Below are 19592 nucleotides of genomic sequence, written 5' to 3' on the forward strand. Positions count from 1 at the left end.
ATACATCGTTATTACTGTCTTATTGTTGTAAATATTTACAAAATATTACTAAAATATTCACTCACCAGATAGATAATAATAGCCAATATAGGTACAGTATTTATTATACACATTAAGCTACAGTCTCTATAGATTCTATAGAATAGATATACTTATATAAAAGTATTAACTAGGTACACCAATCGTTATAATAACATCTTTCCAGCAGGTATATATTTTTGTCTGTTGAGTGGACAATTACTGACTACTGTTGATACTTTTTTTTAAATATTATATAGTTTAAAGGAATAAAAGTATACTACATGTATTAGGTAAATTAATGTTTATCGTCTATATATAATATTAGTACACCTGTTACATATTTCCTAATTTCCTATAATCTTATAAATCCCATATTTATATGTAACGATTTTATACTGCAAATGCGCACTACGAAATTCCTTTAAAAATGGAAATAATTACCTGTGTACATATTTTTTATAAAAAGTCATAGCTGACGTATTAACTATTAATAATATATACCTACTGGCTACTATATTAAACCCTAACGACCTAACGCGTATACTAGGTACTTATAACATTTTTATAGATATATAGTATTTACCTATGTACCATACCTAATACACGTCTTGTATTTATTTTTTTTTAAATATGTAAGCAGAATAATAACTATAAATTATATGACTATCTATAATCGCTAAATAAGTACCTACTTAATAAATGATAACTATTCAAACACCACGCTGTTCCAAAAATAAAAAAAGCACATATTTATTAAAAATGCAAATGTTATTTTTTAATCTGAATTTGTTGTATTAATTTTAAAATAAATACTTATACAGTATCTTATATAGGTACACATATTTTTTGATAGAGATCAAAGAAAATGTAATTTTAGATAGATACCTAAACCGTTGTGGGATCATCTATGATAATATTTACATATTTTTCAAGTTTCTTCCAAATGTAGTATATGCTGTATATTTTTACTATATTTTGTAGTTTTTTACAAAGTCATTTAATTGTATTACAGTTAATTTTACAGATTTCCTAAATCCTAATATTCCTATTTCCTACCACATTTCAGCTCTCAAATCAGAAAAGTAATTTCAATTGCTTTTGTTAAGTGGTGCTAGATATTTAAGACATGGATTAGAAATTTCCGGTACTTGTATGACGGTATTTAACCATTTAAAATCATTCTTTATAGGTACCTGATAAAATAAAAATCCAAAATCAAACTATTATAGTATTAACAGATATAGGTGGGTACTAGGTAGGTGATAGTGTAGGTGCCAAAGAATAACTGTCCCTGTAAAGCTGTACCATAGGCGCAAATAGGAGGAGAGCTTTAGGAGCTAAGCCCCCCTTAAAAAAAAACAATTTCCATAACCCCCCCCCCCAACATTTCCTACATTTTGTTTTAATCTTATTCAATATTATCAGAGTAAGGCTATAGCTCCCCTCCCCCCCCTCAATCTCAAACGCTATTTGCGCTTATGGGCTGTACATATAATATAATATTGGTGTATTATTATAATTTTTAGCCGTAAGCTGTTCTGCAGTAGCGGTACCTAATTACATTGCATAAAGTAATTCACGAACAAACTTAATAATTATTTTTAAGGAAACTAAATACGATCGTCGATCGTAGACCCTAGTCGATTGTGATGTTGAGGGTTTGTGATTTTACGATCAACAGTTGAATATTAATACGAATGACGGTAGAAGGTAGGATTAAAAATATAAAAGTGTAAAATTAATAATATTTATAATAACCCTCATACCGTTGGCGCAGGCTAGCGGTATAACGTGCGCATTTCTACGTATGTGTTTGCTAAAAGTCAACACGCAGCAGTAACGTCGCTGTCCTTATCACTAAAATTATTATTCCATGTTATCGCAGTCGGCCTATGAATCCACGGTCTTCTAGATCTTCTAAGACCGTGTATGGATCTGAGACCGTGGTGGATAGCAAGGTTTATGGATGATAAATGTGTTATCTATAAACCTTGGATGGCCGGGTCTTTCTATTACAATGTATGACTTCATTTTCGGGTAAACTTTTTTTTTGTTACGGGTGCCCCCCCACTGAGATAGATAAGAATTTTTTGCGCCCGGGAATTGAGCCACAGGTTAATTATTAATCTTTTTTCAAAAAAGTGTACGGTTATTAGGCCACTACAGTTTTACATTTGTAACAGGTAGACCCGATGATTGGGCCACTATTTTCAATGATTTTTTTATAACTGTATCCGGTAGTTGGACCACTAATAATTAATGTGTCATATTATATAAATCGCTTATTACAAATTTAAATTTTCTATTTTCATTAGAATCTATTTATGTTGACTTCACTTTTGAATACTGTGCAAAGCATTTTTAACAATTATTTTCTATTCGTGGTTATTAAGATAATTCATATTATGTTCCTTTTTCCTTTAGTATTTAGTCTACTTCAAGACAAGTAAAAAAAGGTGGATGAGTGGATATCGCTCTGCTGTACAGTAGGTTACAAGTGGGTCACTGTAATGGATGGTGTTAAATTTGAATTCAATGATATAATATCATTGTATAAGAAAAACGATTCTGAGCGAAAACGGTCAGTCAGCCTATGATATTACCAAGTATATTTGATGATATTATTGTGAATAAAGTAATTTATAAATAACCTATTTACGTGGAGCCTTGTTTTAAATTTTCAATCCTTAGCCATAAAAGTTAAACATTTTATACATTTTTAACTACAAAATAATTAATAAATTATAAATTTGATAAATGTTGTCAACATTTGAACTTTAAATGCTTATAAAAAAAAATTGTGCCTATGTATTTTTAATATTTTTCAACTGCTATTAGAACGATATATCAGGAGCCTTATATTAAATTGTCACGCTTTTTTACCCAACAAATAAAATTTTATTTATATTTATAGAAAAATACTAAAAAAATTGAAAACTGACAATGTCCGTAAACAGCTCAAAAAGAGTCAAAGTATTTTCAAAATTTTATGGTGTATAGAAAATGTTAATATAAACATTCAGTGAAATTTACAAGTATCTACAGTCATTCGTTTTTTAATTACAATAACATAATAAAATTGTTACATGAGAAATCAAGTGAACATCAAATGTTGAAAAATATAAATTTCAGACGCTCATAAAAATTTAATTTAAGTTTCTTGTAGACATTTTTTTTTTCCATAAAGGTAGACAAACTTATGAGTAATCATATAATACATTTTCAAATCTTAGATTTAAAAAGAAAAATTTTTATGAATTATCAACTCATAATAATTTGCTAATTTTCGTGATTTTTCCGTATTTTGTCAAAATTTGAACTTTAAATGCTTATAAATAAAAACTGTTACTAAGGATTTTTAATTTTTTTCATCTGCCTTTGATTAATAACCTAGGAAAAAAAAAGTTAAACATTTTATACATTTTTAACTACAAAATAATAAATAAATTATAAATTTGATAAATGTTGTCAAAATTTGAACTTTAAATGCTTATAAAAAAAAACTGTGCCTATGTATTTTTAATATTTTTCAACTGCTATTAGAACGATATATCAGGAGCCTTATATTAAATTTTCAAGCTTTTTTACTCAACAGATAAAATTTTATTGATATTTATAGAAAAAAAAAACTAAAAAATAGAAATTGACAATGTCCGTATTTGTCAGTGCACTTAAAAATTGTAATTTAATTTAGTTTGAACCATGGTTGTGGTCGAAAAAAAGGCACCATGAATAACAAAAATTGGTCAAGGCACAAAGAATCATGTAAAAGTAATGGGAGTTAATAAAATATAAGTCTCGAACTTGGGAATGGAACTTTAGACTTTAGTGTGTTGTATAGAGGGGTGTGTGGTGGCAAAGCCACCCCTCCCCCACCTTGAGTTTGTTTTGTAAACGGGGGTGGTGGTCCGTTTAATTTTATACTTGCCCCCCTTCTTAAAAAATAGTTCTTAAAATAAAGCGCCTCTGTTCGTAAGTATTTTTGTCATTCGCCACATCAAGTTCAATATGAATGATATTAAAATGGCAATCCAAGATAAATTATAATTTTTATTTAATACAAAATAGACTTATAGGTATTCCTTTTATTATGAAAAAAAGTTATACAGATAATTATTGTGTTCACTGCCAACATAGAACAATCTGCCAAGCTAACTAATTAATAAGTTATTAAATCAAAATAAAATTATAATCCAATTACAATAATATTATTAACACACACAACGTTAATATTTAATATAGGGACAACAAAACACAAGTAAAAAATAACAATTTTTATTTCTAGAATAAATATATTTTCTGAGAGATGTTTTTAATGATATTTGTTCAATTTGAATGTACAAATTATTAATTAATAATAATATTGGAATATAATACAAATAATAATTTCTACATTTTTAGGTAAGTACCTGTAGGGTATTTAATTTTTTTAATTCATAGTAATAAAATAGTATTATATGACGTATAAAATATAAATGTAATTGTTGTTACAACTTACAATGTTAATGAAAATATTATAAAAAATTTAAAAATTATACTATGGAATAATCGTAGATTGAACTCTTTGATCGTGGCTTAACACTGATAAGAACACGTAAAAGTGATAATGTGTGCCATATACGTCTATGATGTGTGCCATAATTTGTTCATGACGTTTTAAAGTTGATGTATGCTGCTTAAATGTATGCTAATAATTAATAATTATGTATGAACTATGAATGTAAATATTAAATATGTAATAATCTAATTATAACATAAAATAACAAAAATATTGTGTAGTGTGTACCTAATACAGGGATTGAATATTATAATCAAACAGAAACATCCGGTGGGTAACACTTGGATTGTCACATCATCGAGTACAGTAAGTAGTAGTCGTCTGCCAGTTGTACACATCTCAATCAAAATGTATCACTGATACAATATCATATTACCTAAAACAGTTCATAGCCCGTTTGTCTTTCTTTTTTACAGGACTTGTTGAATTGTGAGGTCCGATGGGGTTTAACGTGGACACTCCGTTTTCTGTAATTGCCGACTGGTCTTGGAACGAAGTGTGCAAGTACGCCCGTGAGGCGGCGGTGTTCTTGGACGATTATGCCGCAGAGTCGCTGCACTGGCACGGCGGATGTGTGCTTCTGTATCGAGCTGGTGCCAAAAGTGTCAAGGAGCTGTCATCTTTTGAAGTGAGACCGTGTTCCAAGAGATTTACCAATTACATTTTAATTGGACTGTTTTATTTAACGTGTGCAGAGTGGCAACCCAAAAGACCGCAGATGTTTATTGATTATTGGAAAACCTGTCGACGAACTGGCAGTAGCGATTGTCCGAGATGTTTTGAATAACAGTAATTTTAGATATTGTCGTTTTGTTGCTGGATGTGGGTTTGAATCATATAGTGTTGAAAAGCTGGAGAATGAACTATGCAAAATTATTTCAGCTAAGTACGAGGTAGGATTACTCATTTGAGTATCTGGATTTTTACTTACTTATTTTCTAGAATTGATTGTTTAGAATCTTCATAACATAGCCCATAGGTACTTGTACTATAATATGATTAATTAAATTATTTATTTACTCTTGCTATTATTATACTATGTTTTAGGATGGTACAGTGGATGTAATGGATATACCAATATCATTGACTTGCTTGTCTCCTACATTATTTTTAGTGCCCCATCTTCAAGACATTCCTTTGTTGATAGAGGTATGCTATAATGTTAACATTAGGGGTACAAACATGCTTTATTTGTGTGACTACAACATTTGATTTGCCCACCTGTATCATTGATGTCCGTATGCATAGTCATGTCGCACCACTACTTATAACAATATTGTTTTATTTTCGATAGGTACTTTAATGAAATTTTGAAAAAATATTGTATACAAATAATATATTTATGTTGTAGAATAACTATGAAGTGTATGTTTCAAAAATTGCAGCAACTTTAAACAACATATTTAATCATTTAAATGTAAAACATGACCTTTATGCTGTTGGACCGTTAAGTGAAGCTGTAACTTACCATTTTTCTAAAATTCAAAAAGTTAGTACTTTCATTATTAAACCTATATAATTTTATTTTATATTGATATCTTGATTTCAGACTTTAAGTACAGAGTCGAGCCGCCTAAATGTTATACTTATTGATCGAATAGTTGATATGTATGCAGTTACTGATTTTGCATCTAGCTGTCCATTAGACAAAATGAATATGTTACTGACTAGATTTCCCAAAACATGTTCTGATATAGCTGTCATAACTGAACCTTTGTTACAAGACTTAAAGTAAGTTGAATACATTTTAAACATGTTATATTTATGTCACCTAATTTTACTAATTAAATATTATATAATTACACAATCTGATATTACTTAGTCAATTTCAGTTTTAAATTATTATTATATTTATACGTAAAATATTTCTTTAATGAAGTTTCAAGTTTGTTATAAATATTTAAAGCATATTTTTTAACATAAACATAATTATTAATTTTTAAGGTACAAGTCGATCAATGATCAATTACAAGTGCCGATGTGTTTAGCTCCAACACTGAAACCTACACCTATAGTTGAATGGTTATTAACAAAAAATGAAAAAAATTTATTGGCTAGCATAAGAACTACATTAACTGAAAAATGTTCTGGACCTATTAAAAAAACTATATCAAGGATTACACCTCTGATCTTAGAAACTCTTTTAGATGATGAAAAGTTTAATAGTAAAGAATCTATAGACTTTAAACAAGTAAATATAATTGAATAAGAGTATACTAATTGCTGTATATATGCAGAAATTGGTTATTTTGTTGTGGTTACAAAACTATTAGTTCTATAAAATTAAATTTTTTAACTATCCTAATTAAAATACAAAAATAAATTTTAACTTTATAGTTTATACTTTTGGGTTATAAAACAATTTTTATAAGAGGTGTCACAAATGTGATTTCCTCCTCATGTATTTATTTACCTGTCAACTGTCTGTAAATTATTGTTATTACTTATTTTTTTTTTCAAATAAAGTCAATTATTAAAAAAAAAACATTTTAATTTATAATGTGATTTACAATTTTTGAATTTAAAGTCTTCTTATAGTATGTTTCACTATAAGTAGTTAAAATTGTTGAAAAAAATTATCATTCTATTTGTGAATTCTCATTTTAGTAACAAATTTGTAAATGTTATTTATACCAAAATTGGTCAACTAATTATTTCATTAATTTGAAAATAATATAATATTTCAGCAAGTACTTTGTATTTGTGCTGCTTTAAAATCTCCAAATCTCTCAACAATTGAACTTGCTCAAAATATTGGCAAACTATTATTACAAAATATTTCAATGGAAAGTGACACTGACATCTTAACACAAGTGAGTTAATAATGCCTAGTGAATTATTATTAATTAAATAATATATGTATGTATTTAATATAATTTTGATTTTATATTTATTTTTAACAAGGTTAGTCAATTATTTAAAACAAGAAAAGACAGAAAATTGACTGTAGAAATTCTATTATGTATTTTAGTTCAATTGTATTCAGTTGTTGATGAAGATTTTGTAATGTCTGAAGAACATCAAATAGACTTAGAGAATATTGTTGGTGAAGCCTTTTTTGAAGACTTGGAATATTTACCAGATTATATAATTAATGATTTAATAGGTACACATAAAAAATATTTGAAAAATAATTCATTAATTTACATTTATAATTTTTTTTTGTTTTTTAATATTTAGGAGTGGATTTTAGTACATTGCTGGGTTGTCAACAAGCTGCAGAAAAATTCCTTTTTATTTTAAAACAAATTAAGCGGTCAAGACAGCATTTTATTCAATACAGGTAGTTTTTTATAATAAAATTATTATAGACTTATTTAGACTAACAAAAATATACATATTAAATATATATACCTACTACTAATAATTTAATTATATTAATAAGTTGGCATTTCATTAAATAAGATAAATAATTAATAACGTAACCAGTTACTAGTCTATCCTCCTATAGAGAATATACCTGTCATACATAATTCTATGTCCGTTGGCGAGCATTCCCCACCAATTTTCCATTGTTAGCGTGATCACATAGTTTCTCGACGCACCAATCGAATCATTCGACATGCGCGTAAGCGGTATATTCTCTTTTGAAAAGGAGTATAATAGCTTTTACTACGGCAAAAACTTTGTTTTGTGCAAGATCAATTTATACATTTTTCACTGTAATTCTTTTTATTGTGATGTTTTTTTCATCTGTTATTGTATTTATTTGGTCTTTATGGGAAATGTTTTGAACAGTAAATTGGCGTTATTGTCTTTAAATTAATTTTCTCCTAACGTTAATCAAAATATGTAATTGATAATGACACATAGTTGGTCTGACTTATGAAATTTATTTGCATCTCGTTATTCCTTTACCACCCCCTACCATAAAATATGATGGTGACGGTAAATGTATAGGTGAAGGGGAGACAGCTAGTAATAAACTGCATTTTACTACTTACATTTCTATCTGAAAGTTAGCTCAAGTAATATCAAACAATTATTTCTTATAGATTAATCTATCTTTATTCATGCTATGGTCTAATCACCTTAAATAACCACAGAATAGATTAAAATTAGTTCTGTGATATAACTGAAACTAGAAAAACCGATCAGTTTTTGACCGCTGCCTGATGTAATATTTTTTCAAATAGAGTATAGATATTTGATATTTGATATAGGTTATATTATAATATCTTGTATTTTAATTATGTTTATACAAAATAAACAATCAACATTTCACATAGGTTATATTTAATATAATAATGTTATTATAAATGTACAGTTGTTAATAAGGTTATTAGGATGTTAAGTATTACATAATTTATTTAAATGTATAATCAATATAATATGTACCTAGTAGGAAAAGAAAAAAATATTTATTAATTTTAAATCATGTACTTTTAATATACCTATTATAGTGTTACAAAATCATATTTATGATATTCACAATAATGCCAAAAATGTAATTAAAACTATAAAGAATTATTTAATGATTCTTGTATTCTATCTTTATACTTTTCACTGAATGGATTGTTCTCTTGGTTTCGACATTTATCTAATTTTTTGCTAATACGTGACAGTTCTTTTGTATGATCATCTGCTGTTCTGACGTGCAATAATCTTATTCTCCGTACAACCTCTATCAAATCTTTTAAATGCTCAGACCCCGTATCACCTAACAGTAAGTCGGTTACATATGAATCCAAATTTTCTTTAATCTGACTAGCCGAATGTAATACAGCAGCTAGTGCCAGCTGAGACGGTGCAAATAATAAACATGCATCTGTAAACAATAACTTGTCAATGAAACTATCGATGTGAGTACGCATACGGTCTGGATCGGACATTCGTGTTCTAGTCTTTATGTCTAGAAGGAATCCTTCGATTGCCTTGAATGGATGGTGCACTTTGAGGTTGTACTTGATCTGTTCCATAAGGAACAACTCATTATTCAGTATCACTGTGGTTGCTCTTGATTGGTTGCCCTTAATGTTGGCGACAAATTGTGCGAGCGACACATTGAACTCGTCAACTTTGCACGCCAAAAACAGACAGGTGACCATTATTTCTTTGGGATGGTAATCCATGACCGAGTTGTACAGGTAAAATCGTTTCAGATAGTTTAAAGCAGTTGCGAATACGTACTTTGGCATGGTTGGCTGAAACTTGTGACAGAAATCTCTTAATATATACTCATGACATTTCTGTATTATATGCTCTTCGTTGGCATCTAAAAAAAATGTGTTTCGGTAATCGGGACTCATGTGCGACCCGAATCTGGTAACGAACTTCTGGTTGGCATCCTCTCGCAATGCATTCAAATCCAACTCGTCTTTGAATATCCAATTCGTTTTTTGCGTGCTCGTTGGAAACATTTTTCACCCTACTCAATAAGTGAACACACGAGAAGTAATCAATTTTGATGGATTACTATTTGCGGCTATGAAGTAGATATTAAATTAGATTTAATGTTGAGTTCGTAGTTTCGTACTTTCAATTCAACTTATTTTTCGAATTCGATATTTTACTTTTTTGTCTATGATTCAGTTATTGCTCAATGTTTATCATCACGATTTTCGCGAGACGTGCGTGTTGCGCGTCGTTTGTTGTATACCATAATATTATATTATTGTTCTGTGATTATACACAAGAATTCGGTTTACTGATAACAACGTTCAACTTGATAAGAAGTAAGAACGTCTATTGCAAAATGCTAAAGCCCGCGCACACACTTGTAACCGTGACATAGTCAATAGGTATGTCGGCGATATTACCGGTTTAGAAACAAATCGCGCACCCAGCCTTGTACTGTGACGTAGGCATTTCTCCGGTTCTTATTGGTCCACCGCCGCCGAAGACTACGCCGCTCAGCCAATTGGAGAAATGCTTACGTCACAGACATGCGTATCACGAGTTGCCGACATACCTATTTAATTTGTCATGCTTTTGTAACGTTTTCTGTTACGCCGTTCCACCGGTTGTCGGTAAATTTGGCCGCATCGAAGGATGTCACGCGCAAATGTTACAAGTGTGTACGCGGCCTGACAAGGGGGACGGAGCGTGGCCGAGCGGACCAAGGCGGCGGTTGCGACGCGCACTGTCGCCGGTTCAAATCTCGGTCACGGGCGGTATTTATCCCCGGGCGGACGTCTGTCCGGAGAGCGGCCGCCATTCAGACTCCTACAAGCAAGCTAATTATGGCCCTAGTCGCAGAGCTTAAAAAGATCAATAATAACAATAATAAAAAAAAAACATATGCAAATAAATTTAAAGGAAAATTGAAATAAAATGATTTGATATGTATTAAATATTAATTTGAGAACAAATAATTAATATGAAAATAATATTTTTCTTAACAGAAGACTCTTTTTGAGAGAAAATCCATATGTGCCAGCAGCATATAGTTCTTTCGTCAAACAGCTAATGGATGATGTGTGTAGTCCAATGCGACCTAATCTATCAGTTTTAAACACCAAGTCTGATGGGATAAAAGATTATATAAAACTTGGTTTCAAGTGAGTGTTGTTAAGCGATTTAATTTATATTTCATATAATGTAATTATTATAAATTATAATAATTCATTGGTTTTATAGTAAAATAGATTTTTAAATCTATTTTTTTTATTCTAGAAACCTGTAACTGTTAATATATTTTTTCTTCCCCCAGTAAAATCATTAATACCGTAAACAAGCATCCACTAGATTGTGACCATCTGATAGTGTTCGTCATTGGTGGCATAAGTGGACACGAAGTGCATTCAATTTGTGAAGCCACAAAAAATTGTGGCATTCGAGTAAGCATAGGATCTACTAGACTGTTATCGCCATATGAGGCAGTGCACTCATTGTTTAAAAAAGTTTAGTCAACAATAAAAATTCACTATATTTATTTAATAACTTAACAAAAAAAAAAACAATTATAATTGGTAAAATTGTTCATGGAATGAATAAATGAGCAATATTATTTTCTTTTGTACAATCCCATTCATTATATATTGTCAATGATCCCAAGTACCAATAAAAGTCAGTTGTTTATACATGTTGTGCTTTAAATTTTAATCGGATGTTGAATTACTAAACGAATGTAATTTTTCAATGGATAAAGACAGCTGTTCTAGACTAGCCATTAGGGAGTGCATGTTTTCTGTGCCTTTGGCAATGCCTTGTTCGCTGAGCGGATTCGATCCGTCTTGTCTCACACCAAGTTCAAAATGTAGCCATGCTAAATGTTCTTGTTGCTCACGAATAGCTGTCATTTGTTCCATACTGCAATCCTTACCTAAATGTTTACAAATATATTATATAAGTCATAAGATATATTATCACTGATCATTTTACAATGAAATTATGAATTATATACACTTTATTTGATGTTCATCAGATAAATTTAATTGTTGTTGTTTACCATTAACTTATGCATGGTTTGATAATAACTATTGTTTGTATGTTTTTTTTTCTTTTATTAGAAAGTTGTATTTATAAAAACGGGAAAAAAATATAATAAAATGTTTTTTTTTTTTTAAGAATATTATGTTGTACCTATTTTATAGAAATACTAAAAATGCAATACATTCATAACGTTTTTCCAAGTGGGTATGTGAAATTATTTAATAATTGACTTTAATTTTAGTAAAAGAACATAACATTCAATCAACTTATTTTAATTCAAATCTAACAGCAGGTGTCTATGTTATTATTTTGATAATTGGACTTTCTTTACTGCTTACCAAATGCACGCAATTTGCCAGAATGAAAATCTTCAAGTAGTTGCTGTAGGGCTTGCTCCATTTGTCTGACATCGGTCACATCTGACAAAAAACAATGATGTAGGCAACTTCTATCCATAGTTTGTTCAGAGAGTACTATGTGTTTTATATGGGACAGGATTCAACAACAAAAGCAACCAACACACAAAATATGTATAGATATGTATATAAAAAAAAAAAAAAAACAAAAAAAAATAAATAAGCTGAAATAATAAAATATAAAACTTTTATAAATGGGTAGGTAAATGTTAAAGTGATATTATACACGTTTTAATAATACATGTTCAAGTTATCTATTATGTATTAGTATATGAGAAAGTACTACAGGCGTGATGAACGAGAAACAAAAAAGAACAGTGTGTACTGTAGTGCATGTGTTTTGTATAGATTAGCTATATAGCAACCTATCTACATAAGCTGATTTAAGTTGTTAATACGCATATATTGTTGACATTTCTTATCGTAAAATGAATATTTTTAATAAGTATCATTCCCATAGTCACTTGACAAAATACTGTTAAATATTACATTAAGTATGATTGTACACAAATCTAAAGAATCCCTGACAAAATATATGAAATATTTTTCTTAATTTAATTTGTTTGGTCATAGTTACTCATAAGTTATGAATATTGACAATTACTATTACTTTTAAGAAAATAATTTGTGGATTAAAAGTAATAACAATTGGACCCACTTTTATTTGATAAAAATTTAAATTGTTAGTTGCATAAAAAAAAAAATGTCTCAATCTTAAAACAAATATATATATATATTACAATTGTAAGAAATGGTTTTTACCAACAATGCATTTGATTAAACTTCTAACAGAGAAACAGAAGCGTAAACGCAGTAATCAAAAATACTAACTGAATTGTCTATGTATTGTATTTGTAAAATAAAATAAAATTAGTTAAAACTTCTTTCGTTGATTATTTTTAAACAAATGTTTTTAATTTTATAAATGGTTAAATGATTAAATTTTTATTACAACAAATGTAAATCATTATATTTTTAGAACAAATGTTTCAAAAGTAAAAACTTAAAATATTGAATATATAGTTAGGTATATATTAATTTAAGGAGTTAGTTAAATGCACTACAGGGGCAGAAGTGTTAGATCTTTAAAATAATAAGTTTGTCATTGTTTTTCATTATTTGATGTTAAATTAGAATTTTAAAATTGTAACTTGAAATTTACTTTGCAAAAATAGTAATTGTTACACAATATTTTTGGTAAACGAACGTTTCATCCCTGTCAGTTATTAAGATAGGACATTTAGCTTCCGGGAATAATAAGACGTTATTTAACCAGTTTACCTATATTATTTAAAAATTAAATTTGACGGATGAAAATAATATTACAGGCAATGAATTTAAATTAAATAATTACACTGAAATGTAGTATTGACATTTTAAATTAAAAATAAATAGTGACTGAAATATCAAAACATAAATAATTATGTTAATGTATTTATATTTTGTATTATACCTAAATATAATATTTTTATATAAGTAGTTTACTTATATTATTTAAAAATTAAATTTGACTGATGAAAATTATATTAAGTAATAATGTAATATTATATTTTATTAATATAAATTTATTATTCTGACATTTTATTTTAAATTTAAATTTAAAATACATGGACTAAACGACCTATCATAATAATTGACAAGGACGAAATGTTTTTTTTTGAAGAGGGCGAATTGACCGTGATTCAATATTTTTACATGCAAAAAAATAAAAAAGATAAATAAAAGCAAAATATATTAGATACCTGAAATAATAAGTTTCTATCAATCACTGACGTTTATTTTTTAAGTATTTCTTAACAGAAATATTTTTATTTTGTGAAGAAGTTTAGATAAAATTATTAAGATATACATCAGACAAATATCACAAATGAAAATGACAACGAGAATTTCTAATAACAATTACAATATTTCAGGTTGCCAAATAAAATTTAAAAAAAAAACTTTTTTTAGTGTGTTGTCAATTATTCTTTTGAGAAATTATGGCCTTTAAAAACTTTCAATACCATAGAAATTGTACTTTGATTGATGAATATTGTTGGTTACAAGTTTTTTTATTGTTAAATCAATTCATCCAAATTCCAAGTGTAATACAATGTTAGTTTATAAAAATTGATTTTTTAAATAGTTCACTACTTCACTATATTATACAGTTAATTATTAATGACACAACAAGATTGGATATGTTCTATACACATAAATGCAATTTATTTCCAATTGTACTTATTATGTGGCTCTATTAAAATATAATACAATGTGTTTCATTAATTGAAAATGTTTTTTTCTATCTAAGACGTAGGTATTATAATTTGTATTTATTAATTTTATTTCTTAACACGTTGAACGCCAATGTCGATTTGGCATGTGCATGCCAATGGCCGACATCATTTGACCTGCGGACGACCGTTGTCAATTGTAAAATTAGTAGATTTTACGGAATTGTCAATGCGGTTATTGAATGTCCTATAGAAGTTTTAAATGTATTCAGCTATAGCCACCAAAAAAGACTCAATACAAAATAGGTTACTCTATGTCAACCACGGATTGACACCGGCCACAGGCGCCCGTTTTGTCGTGTCAACTACGGATTGACGTTGGCGTTTAACATGTTAAACAAGTACATTAAGTTTGGCAATTTTTACTACTACTCTACTACTATCTAGTATCTACCTAATTATACATTCAATCATGGTTAAAATAAATCAACTTAATGATAATAGCGTTAAAATGTTTAAAGATTATGCGGAGGATTCAGTGCTTTAGTTAATATAGGTTTACCGAACAATTATTATTGACAGCAAAATATGCTATAATCTGTCAAGTGTATATATTATGTAGAAAACTACTTATGTAGGATTAAACAAATAATAATCAGTATAAGGTAATAGTAATTAAACTGTAATAGGTTATAGCCTATAGGTACCTACATAAGTAAACACAGTATGGAAAAACATAATCGATTATTATAATTTTAATGATATTGAACCAACCTTTTTTATTTTGCAATTTACTAAAATTTGGAGGTGGCGGTCGTGGTGGTTTGTAGTCATGAAGTGAACTGCGTCCTAATCTCTCGTTAACACACATCAGGCGAGTCGGACCACCTATGTCTTCTACAATACAAATAAGTTAAATGAGATTAATATTGTTTAAATTTAAGTATAACCAAAGGCATACTAGATGGTTGTGTTTGTGGTTTATCTTGATGTATGGATGAAGTACTAGACAATCTAGCTGTAGATTTGTGGCATTCGTTCTTTTGGCTTTCGATAGAAAGTGACTATATTTTACAATTAACAAACAGTATTAATACAAATTGAAAGTATAGCAGCGCTAATTTCAAAGCACCTTTTCACTTACATTGCTAGTCTTAGTTCGGCTATCTGAATGGGAATGTGCTCTCGGAGGAGGCTTAGGTGTAATAGGAGGTGTAATTTGTGCGATGTCAGTTGGTCTGGGTTCTTCATCAGAAGACACCAGTTGTTCCAGTTCGCATTCTTCCTTCTCTACAGACATGATCTGGCCACGCTGAAGTAATTCAATTCAAATTTAGGACAGTTTAATATTACAATCAGTCAGCTATATTCCTTTTGAACTGTGAAATTAAACATAATAAGTGGATAAACAACGCGAGTCTTGACAGCAGTGCTATAATATTATTCCAAAACCCACATCAAGGCAAACATATTGAAAATATGGAGACCTTGGACAGTGAACTTAATTACCTAGTTAATAGTTAATTATTATTAATAACACTATATTGATACAGTGATACAGTTATCTAATAATTATTGTGAATTGTTAATAATTGTTATTAATAACTAATGAAAGGTCGTTCCAGACAACTACAGTCTACAGTCTACAGTCTACAGCAGAGAATATACCGGAGTGACTATCAAACTAGCAAAATATGACAATAGCCAAATATGAAATAACAATGCCTATAACTTATAAGCCATAAGGTATATTGCATTATTATCATTCAGTTTAAACACTCCAAATCGCAAACAATAACAAATAGCAATTGATAACAGGTTTTAGTGTCTCCCAAAGTCCCAAACCCATCGAGATTGATAAGTATTTTTTATCTATATCTTCGATGTCCAAGTAACATGGCCTAAGATAATATTATATAAATAATAATAATATAATATTCACATGAAACATCCATACAGAAAATATTTAAAATAAATTTCAAATACATTTAAGATTTGAAATAAGTATAATAAATAAACAGTAAGACTTATACAGATACTAGTACCTACACGGAATATTGGCATACAAGTAAATTACATATTAAATTAAAATTAAGTTGGTTTTTTTTTTGCGCCTGTGTACACGATAAGACGTACCTACTTATATTAAAAATAATGCTTCGATTGAAACAAAAAAAAAAAAATTAACAAAAAACCGGAATTTTTACACAAAATTGGTTTTGGTTTTCTGTGCAACTCTAAAAAAAATTGCAGTGGATACATAGAAATGTACGGACTGCGTTAGCAATACTTATTACTCTGCTCGCTTACCGTCACAAAAATGGACGTCCGTGGATGAATTAAATCACGGGCAACCATTCTCGTGTATGTAATAGAGATACTTCAGCTTGCCATTAATTGAGGCTAGTGTTTCTCTATCAAATGTCATCAAACTGTACAGTGTACACAGTAGGCGGTGGTCGTCCCGTTCGTGAACAGGTGGTAAAAAATCATCCACGTTCAGCTGGCAACAGTTACAAAGTATAATATTGTTGTTGATAGTGGCCGTTGTGTACCCAAAACTGTCTCCAGTGCATCCGAATATCTGACCTCGATGACAGTCGTTTTCTGCGATTTTTCACGAGACCAGTGTCACTGGAGGTGTGCACACTGTACATCGTAGATAAATAAATAATTGAATATAAAATCAGCGCAATTAGCGGAGTTCCAGCTGACAAATACTACTGCTTAACGTAATGTACATTGTACGTTACTATGTACTTTACATCGAAATGCACTACCTATACCATAACAGTGCCCAAAATAAACAGCAAAAAAAAAAGTAGTGTAGTGATCCCGATTACAATTTTGAATTCGACGACGTTGATGGAGAATAGGTTTTTCAAAGAATCGAGAGGTTGCAGAGTGACAAGTGACACAGTAAATAATTATAAGTAATTTTATTAAGTTTAAACAGTATATTGTTGTATGAAATTGTATAAACTTGAGGACAGAGCGAAAAGCATCTGCCCGAGAAATTAGTTAGACCTAACCTAACCTAACACTGGTTAAAAAGTATTTGGAAATAGATCTAAACTGGAGGCGATGTGGAGGGCTAAGTCTTACAAGTGTAAGGGTTGTACTAATTCTAATTCTGTTATAGATCTAATCCTATATTTATATAAAATCTATATGGATAAAAACGTACACGGTAGAGTCTAGGAGGTGGATATCAAGTTTGGAATGAGCCGATCTAGATATCGTTATTGCAAAAATGAGCGAGCGTATTATTGGCAATTACTATTTAAGATTTATCATTTATAGGTTTGTTTTCAACCTATTTTGGTGAACGATTTTTAATCAAAAACAGATATTAATCTGTCAAACCTATGGTCCGTACCAATCGCGGATCTAGAACATATTTACGGGGGGTGGGCATGCCCCCCCTTGGATCCGCGCCTGGTCCGTACATTGTACGTAATTCCAAAAATAGTCGATAAGATTTATAGTCTTGTTATTGCTATATCGTAAGAATATACTTATATGATATTTAAAATATAGAAAAATGACTCCGTCGGTTTACTATACAGTCCCTCGAAGATGGAAGTTCCTGACTTCTATTAATTCAGGAGTGTACGTAGTTGTGGATAGCTTGTTGGGCTGTTTCTGGGTGCGAGCGGATATTCGACTAGGTATGTCGACATCTCTTAATGTCACGCCTTGATTTCTAGCTGTACTTCGCATGCTGGTCTACTTGAACGTGGATGTAAAGGATTACCTTCAGGACATAAAAGGAAGTCTCTAGCGTGTTTACAATGAGTGTAATAAGATTCGTCATAAATTGCGTAGTGCTCTTTAGTTTTACTTATAGCTAGATACTTATTACTAGGTTTTACGTAAATACAATCGTTTCCAATACATACTAGCACAGGTATTAAATTATATAAGATAAAATCGTTTTGATAAATTAAAGGTAAAGCGAGTATAAACGCTAAGTTGTCATTAGCATAATATATCGTAAGGTCTGAGAGTTTTACCAATTCGTAAATATTTGTTATATCTAGGTCTAAATCAGTTCCCCCTAGTGATGAAACTTGAATGACTTTAACGTGTTCTAAAAGTTCGTGTGGGGATATTAAACTCGGGTGTATAACTCCTATTTTTACTTGTAGTATAATTTCTAATAAAGTGTTGTTTTCTACCATATGTTACATAATTAGTAAATTGACAAGCATAAAATGTATCATTAAATATTTTTTTAATAGTTGTTCCTTAGAGGCATTAAATGATTCATTTATTACAAATGACATATTATAATATTCGTGTTTGTCAAATTCTTTATTTGTTCTTTAATTAATTTTATTTGTGGTGCGTTATGTGTTTGTCCTATGTTAAAATTAATTGCTTTAATGCATTTTAGATTACACATTCCATATATTAATCTAGCTGCTTTTGTTACCATTCCTAACATTGTACTTCTTTTAGATACTGTATATCCTATCGAGTCTAATACTAGGTTTTTCTTTTTTTGTATGTATTTTACTATAGCACTAGCTGGGTAGATTAAGTTTTTACAATTTTTGTCGGGATTATGTATATACATACTGTATGTACTCCTTACACATTGTTTCAGTTTTTTCTACGACGGCATCTATATAGTCAAATTGTTCCTTATAATTAGCAAGGTTAATATATGCAGTTAGGTCCCATTCAGATGTAATAAGTTTCTAAGGTCCCCGATTTTCGTAGTATAGACCGGAATGTTGTGTTAATTGTTCGTCGGCGTATATCGGAATGTTCCCGACGTGAATGGTACAATTAGAAGTATAAGTCTGAAAATCGTTTCAGCCTATTAGTCAAGTTTAGTTCTTAGGTATTTATGTTGCATAGGTTCTTTACGATAAAATATAAGTATAATGAAATTACTATTAACCCATTCCTGAAAAGTGTAATAAAAATAATAATAATAAATATAATAATTCAAAAACTTGTCCCGATAAAATATAATAATAAAAAAACTAATAGGGGAAG

General features: G+C 29.5%; 3 protein-coding genes across 7 annotated transcripts; 1 reads left to right on the top strand and 2 right to left on the bottom strand.

Moving 5' to 3' along the window:
- The first annotated feature begins 4627 nt into the window (after positions 1-4627).
- On the top strand, positions 4628-12084 carry LOC132943998 (uncharacterized). The gene is made up of 12 exons (XM_061013198.1): positions 4628-4885; positions 4996-5207; positions 5275-5472; positions 5627-5728; positions 5931-6068; positions 6129-6310; positions 6524-6770; positions 7267-7392; positions 7484-7685; positions 7760-7862; positions 10924-11079; positions 11232-12084. The coding sequence occupies exons 2-12, from the start codon at positions 5019-5021 to the stop codon at positions 11425-11427; spliced, it is 1839 nt and encodes a 612-aa protein (XP_060869181.1). The 5' UTR covers positions 4628-4885; positions 4996-5018; the 3' UTR covers positions 11428-12084.
- On the bottom strand, positions 8795-10312 carry LOC132943999 (cyclin-H). Its single transcript, XM_061013199.1, has one exon. The coding sequence runs from the start codon at positions 9937-9939 to the stop codon at positions 9037-9039; it is 903 nt and encodes a 300-aa protein (XP_060869182.1). The 5' UTR covers positions 9940-10312; the 3' UTR covers positions 8795-9036.
- LOC132944000 (uncharacterized) lies at positions 11435-17036 on the bottom strand. Of its 5 annotated transcripts, none has more exons than XM_061013203.1 (6): positions 16893-17036; positions 15727-15961; positions 15544-15646; positions 15357-15479; positions 12292-12426; positions 11435-11843 (listed from the first exon to the last, which is right to left on the bottom strand). In XM_061013203.1, the coding sequence occupies exons 2-6, from the start codon at positions 15880-15882 to the stop codon at positions 11620-11622; spliced, it is 741 nt and encodes a 246-aa protein (XP_060869186.1). In that variant the 5' UTR covers positions 15883-15961; positions 16893-17036; the 3' UTR covers positions 11435-11619. The 5 variants fall into 5 exon arrangements, with proteins under 5 accessions (XP_060869186.1, XP_060869185.1, XP_060869184.1 ...); XM_061013202.1 differs by lacking the exon at positions 16893-17036 and adding an exon at positions 16039-16315; XM_061013201.1 differs by lacking the exon at positions 16893-17036 and adding an exon at positions 16092-16314.
- Positions 17037-19592: the final 2556 nt, after the last annotated feature.

This window comes from Metopolophium dirhodum, chromosome 4 (genome assembly GCF_019925205.1).
Source record: "Metopolophium dirhodum isolate CAU chromosome 4, ASM1992520v1, whole genome shotgun sequence".
In the NCBI taxonomy this organism is placed as follows: domain Eukaryota; kingdom Metazoa; phylum Arthropoda; class Insecta; order Hemiptera; family Aphididae; genus Metopolophium; species Metopolophium dirhodum.